At 39.1% G+C, this 6363-nt stretch overlaps 1 protein-coding gene across 3 annotated transcripts in view; it reads right to left on the bottom strand.

Annotated features, from left to right (window-relative positions):
- LOC106876518 (D-glucuronyl C5-epimerase) overlaps positions 1-6363 on the bottom strand; it is a 75933-nt gene that overhangs the window by 6954 nt on the left and 62616 nt on the right. For all 3 annotated transcript variants that reach the window (XM_052976873.1, XM_014925096.2, XM_014925097.2), the window contains exon 3: positions 101-302. In XM_052976873.1, coding sequence (XP_052832833.1) covers positions 101-302 — 202 coding nt within the window. The remainder of the gene's footprint in view (positions 1-100; positions 303-6363) is intronic.

Here is a 6363-nt window from a genome sequence, read left to right as displayed (position 1 = left end):
GGGGGGGGGGGGAGTTGATCATGAATGAAATGATTCTGATCAAAAGTCACTTTGAATATGTCTGACCTGGGGCCAAATAACAACAAGAACACACACTTACTTCAAAATAGCGTTCAATGAAGCTAAACGGAATGAAGGTTTCTTTGCCTTCTCTGCGACACTTCACTGTATACTCCTTGTTGATAAGACACTCCACCTCATCATACTGTAGAGAGTTGTAATTCCTGCCATATGCCAGTGATTTAGCGGCCCTCTGGTTAATGTGAGACTCCTTGTAGTCTGAATTTAACTTCATGCCTTTCCTGAAAAACATTAAAAAGACATTAAAAAAAAAGAATGAAAAAATTCCTAAGACTATCAAGCCATAAAGAAGAGAATTTTAAGAGTAAGAATAGTAATTTTGAAATATGCAGAGGTCTTCAATAATTTCAAGAGCTTCTAAATCCATATTTTTCAACATTTTCCACTTGAGATTTCTCCCTTCATAAACACCATTCAAAACCCAAATTTCCCTCTTCCCCCTCACACACACACACACACATAAAAAAGCTGCATGCTTTGCATTATTTTAAAGTAATAATCACCATATTGAAAATTAAGAAATTAATATCAGGGCATTCTTCATTTCAAAACACTCGTAAAATTTGGGTTTCGTGTGTGTGTGTGTGTATAATTCTACCAAATTGAAAATGAATTTAAATAGATGTTTGTATATTTCAGGTCAGTCGGCAAATACATTATGAACTGATAGAGTAGAGGGAACATTTTGATGTGTGTGTGTGTGTGTGGACAACTTGTTTGGTCATCTGGCTGTAGCCATGCTGTAGAACAATCTTGAATCAATCCTCATACTTCTTTTTCAAGTCTATTGATTTAATCGAAGAAGCAGAAGCAATGTCCACAGATTTTATGGCCTCTCCTAGACTGAAGAGGTCAATGAAGATGCCAAAGAACAAAGGATAGGTAAAAAATATTTAGAATGGATTTGGGCAAACTGACTAGAGCTGGGATGGAGAAAGTGTTTAGAGCCAGATTGGGGCAAAGCAATAAGAGTTGGATGGGGCAAACTGTTTCAAGTTGGGTTACGGAGAGTGGTTACAACTGGTAAGGACAAAGTATTTCAAACAGCTGGAGATGCCTTCCTGGGGTTAAAATAGCAGTATTGGTTCTTAGAGAACACTCACATGAGAGAAAGTTGGGGGGTAAAATGATTAGAACAAAGACACATAATAAAAATGGCAAGAGAAAGAGAGGTGAATAGGTTTCGATGAAGGTAGTACACATCTTGTTAGCTCAAAGGATCAGTGACTATTATAGTAGACATTGAAGACAGAGTGAGAGGCCACAGAAAGTTCATGTACCTGTCATAGCTTAGTTGTCTTAGATACATGAAACCAATTCTAAACAGTATCTTTAGTAGACCAGCATACTATCCCAATCCATTCACATCTAACTACAGTCTAGCAAGTTTCTTTCACAAGTTTTGACTGTCTTGAGGTTATGTAAACCAGAACTTTATCCAAGAGCCCTTAATAGCCAGATCCCTCCCAAGATGTACTTGGGAGTGCAAGAGGGAATGTATGTGTGAATGGGTGATGATAATTACTATTATTATTGTGGCAGGGACAGAGAAAGAGGACAATGTGGTGAGTAGAGGGTGGGGTGGATTGGTGGGTAATGTGGTGGGAGTAGATTAAGAACCAATCTTTTGCACTCATTTCCCCCCAATTTCCCCCACTCGTCCCCTTCTCTCTCCTTCCCCCTACATCAACATTGCACTCTCCCACTACACACAATCTTCCCCCCCCTTTTACTTTTTTACCAATTGTTCTCTCTACTCCAGCCCCTCCCCCTTACCTTCTCATCTACAGTCCAAAGAGATAAAAAATAAACATTATGCTTCTTCATAGGTGTATATCTGTACATCTCTCTCCATATATATATATATATATATATATATATATATATATATATATATATATATAGTAAATGAAACCAAACTGTGCTAGATCTACAGAAGTAATTTACACAGTGAACTTAATAAACTATCAGTGAATAGTCTCCCCCAACCAAGCCACACAAAAAAAGCCATTTCCTGTGCTCTAATGCCATCACCATCATCACAAATAATAACAATCAACCGAAAGGATGATGATGGTAATGATGATGATTAATAATAAGACTGATCTAATTATGGCCCTATTTACAAAATACCTTCACCTAATTTTTTGTCTCTTGCCATTGAACAGGCAGTTATGTATGTATAGAAGCAATAAGATTGGAAGCAGTGGGAGGAAGAGTGAGAGAAAGGGAGTGAGGGAAGAGGAATGCTAGCAATCCCATCCCCATTACACACACCAACATTTCCACTCCTTAACGTTCAACCATCTTCTACAAACACACACACACACAATCATTCTCACCACTATACATACATATTACAATCTCTTTTACCAGAGCTACCATCACCACCGGCACCACAACTCCAGCCCCATCTTCATGCCAAAGGCTGTGCCACAAACCTCTGAAGTTAATGAGACCATATGTAAATAAAACTGCCAAGTGTTTTGGGAGGGCAGTGGAGGAAGAAGTGGTAGCAACAAAAGGGGTCATTAGAGGGCAGCAGGGGTTAATGGGGAAGGCAGAGTAGCTGGAGATGTACTGTGTGTTACATCAAAACAAGAAACCAGGGTTTATTTTGTACTTTAACTGGAAAAATTGTAGAATAAAAAATGGCGAGGCCTGTCAGTTTGGCAAATGTGAAGTTAAATGAAGTGCTTCCCCTCTTTAGTGATAAACCCGGCCACAAGGCCACAAGAGAAACTCCTACGTAGAACCTGACTAGAATAGCAGCCAAATCTCATCCACATTACACCCTGGTATTTTAAATCCTTTTGAGACACAGAAGTTTTTTGTATTGTTTTGTCTACCTTTTTCACAAACCTCAAAACCATTCCTTTGTAGAGAGGGACTCAGTGTTTCTTAATAAGAAATACAAAGTGAAATCAGATAATGCAGCAGCACTTCACTGGTGTGAAGATAAGCTCCTGTTAACTTCATGCCTAATAAAGCTGTCTCTAAATATTTGAACATTTTATAATGTAGAACAGTGGCTTGCATAGCTGGGTAACCAAACAGGTATGGCAACATTACTACCTGAGGAGCAAAGAAGACTCTCCATGGTCATTCAACCTACTAGAAATGGTAACCAGATCTCCCTCAAAAAATAACATGAGTGAGAGTGGGGTGGCAGACAAAGGACAATTTACTCAATCAATATACAATAAAGAAGGGATAGTCATGACTGGAATAACTTTGATTTACTCAATGAGGGTTGCTTTGGGATTAAACAACAACCTGCTGACTGACAGGAGCTATTTGCTTTGTAAAAGGGCTAAAAGAAGAGCAGCTTTTGGAGACGGTACTTGAGGATTTGTAGAATGAATGACTTGTTCCAATTGAACGACACTAACCTCAATAGGAATTGAACTCAAAAGTAATGAGACAATGCTGAAATTTATAAGGTATTTAACATGATCTCAAAACAAGAAAAATGATGGGAAACAAGAAAAAAAGGAAATGAATGAAAGGAAGATGACAAAAGCCACAGTATGAGCAACTTGTCTAAGAGAGCAATGACTCTTGAGTTTAAACTGATACAAGGCAGAGGGGGACTCTTTAGTCCTTCAGCCATTTTAGTGCTGGTTGCACAATAAAATATACTCAATCCATACTCTAAAGCAGTTGGTGCTAAGAAGAATATACAGATGTTGCAGCTATGCCAAATGAATAGGACAAACAATATGGAAGGTGGGGGTATGATGTTGGGAGTATTAGATGATGAAGGCCTGCAACAAGGGGGCAGATACTTAAGACCAGTTCAAATATGAGAAAAATTATAAAAAATGATGGGCATACATCAGTAATTATCTTTTCTATTGCACATACAAAGCCTGAAATTTTGGGGACAGGGGCTAGTTGATTGCATCACCCCCAGTGTTCAACTGGTACTTATACTATCAACACTGAAAGGATGAAAGACAAAGTCAACCTCAGTAGCATTTGAACTAAGGCAAAGCATTTTGTCCCTTTTTTTGGTGGGGGGGATGCTAACAATTTTGCCAGCTCAACATGCTACAACAGTAATAATGGTTTCAAATTTTGCCACAAGGGCAGCAATTCTGGGGGAGGGGATGAGTCAATTACATTGACCTCAGCGTTCAACTGGTACTTATTTTATCGACTCCAAAAGGATGAAAGGTAAAGTTGACCTCAGCGGAATTTGAACTCAGAACATAGCGACGGGTGAAATATCACTAAGTATTTCATCCAGCATGCTAACGATTCTGCCAGCTCACAGTAATAAGACTTAACGATGTTCCTTGTTCATTCAGAGGCATTGTTGTTTAGTCCTACAGAAACCTTCAATAAGCAGGCTTAATGATCAATGATCACTGAGTCTAGATCTAAATTACCCAATGTCTCCTTTTGAAAATGGCATGGTGTGATTTGAGAAAGATTAGGCTGCTGTTTCTAGTAGATCAAATGACTACACAAGCCCCATTATCAACTCATTAAGACGTATACATTGTCAACTGGTTGAGTTTCTGATTGCCCTACTTAAAGTACAACCAGATACTCCAATGGGAGGATGGAATATTTCATAGCTTATAATTTCACTCTGTCCCCTGCCTCCACTCCAACAATATTTTCAACCAACTATTCCAACACACTCCTAATCAATGAGGGAGTCTCTTCACAGTCACTTGACTGCTAGAAATAGCAGCTAAAGCTTTTTGAACAATGCTACATACTAGCTTACAAAATTTTTAAAAAAAACAAAAAAAAGACATTCCTGGATAATGAAGCCAGTCTAGGATATTACTTCAACAGAAAAAAGATAGATGGCGCTAAGAGTGGGGGGGATAAGCAACAAGAATCACCACTAGTAATGATACTCCCACCACTACACTACCCAGAGAGGGGGAGAAAGAGAGAGAGAGAGAAAGAGAGATAGATAGATAGAGAGAGAGATATAGAGAGAGAGATAGAGATAGAGAGAGAGAGATAGAGAGAGAGAGAGAGACACACACACACACACAGACATAGCACTCAACATTCCTACCATCACTATCACCACCACCAACACCACCACTGCCTCCACCATCACAACTAACCCAGCTCCAAAACAGATGGTCCTCCACCCCCCACCCCGACACATCAAGCAAACTCACTGCCCTGTCTCCAGGATGTTGTGGTTGTACAGATGTGCACCAGCAGACCAGGCCCCTTTAAAAACAGGGGCCTACCAGACACCCCATGATTGATTCTGTCAAGCTGTGAAGCCCTCTGCGATGTTTGTGTGTGTGTGTGTGGGGGGGGGGGGTTGCATGTGCATGTATGTTCATGTGGTGATTTCTGTGCATTTTACAGCCATGGCTTGGGTCTATATTTACCAACAGATACACAAATGTACTCAGTGATTGTATGCAATCACATGACTAAATATATATTTTCTAACACACACACACACACACACACACACACACACACTAAGCAATGTATTTTCATTCATAAAAACCCCACAAATTGTGTATATTCACTGATACACACACACACACACAGAGTGTAAGGACAGCATATTAGGTACAACAACAACATCATAAAATCCTTCCACGTGTTTCTGATTGTACTTTTAACCAAAGATTTTATGGTTAGTATTGGAAACATTCAATGCCTTACAACAGCTCATAGTTTCATCTGAGGGTGGAAGAATGCTTGGGATAGCAGCAGATATTAACTTCAAGATAAAACTACCAGTCACTGGGAAGCACTGGATTTTGCCCTTACCCATAATAGGGAACTGGTACTTATTTTATGGACCCTGAAAGGATGAATGGCAAAGTCGACCTTGGTGGAATTTGAACTCAGAACACGAAGACAGATGAAATATCAGTAAGCATTTCACCCGGTGTGCTAATGATTCTGCTAGCTCACCACCTTAACAACAACAACAACGGCAGCATATTATCTATCTAAAGTCACACTAGAACAATTCTCTTCACTAAATCATTATTTGGTGTCAAAATTTCTGCCGCAACAACTAACAACCTGGCAAAGCTGTGCCATTGACCAGATTGCAGTTGGTGCAATGAAAATTTTGACGCCAAATATAAATGTTTAAGTGAAATTAACAGTTTTTGTGCGATTTTTGAACAGCTAATATGTCTTTCACGCTGTAATTATTTTAGTTTAAACATATGGTCTCAGATCAAATCACTTGCCAAGCAAGTATATCTCCTGTATGTGTGATGTGTGCGTGTATGTGTGTGTGTATATATATATATATATATACATAAATTC

The sequence above is a fragment of the Octopus bimaculoides genome, chromosome 26 (assembly GCF_001194135.2).
Source record: "Octopus bimaculoides isolate UCB-OBI-ISO-001 chromosome 26, ASM119413v2, whole genome shotgun sequence".
In the NCBI taxonomy this organism is placed as follows: Eukaryota; Metazoa; Mollusca; class Cephalopoda; order Octopoda; family Octopodidae; genus Octopus; species Octopus bimaculoides.
Note: the sequence above shows the minus strand (reverse complement) of the source record. Positions and strands in the feature narration are given on the sequence as shown.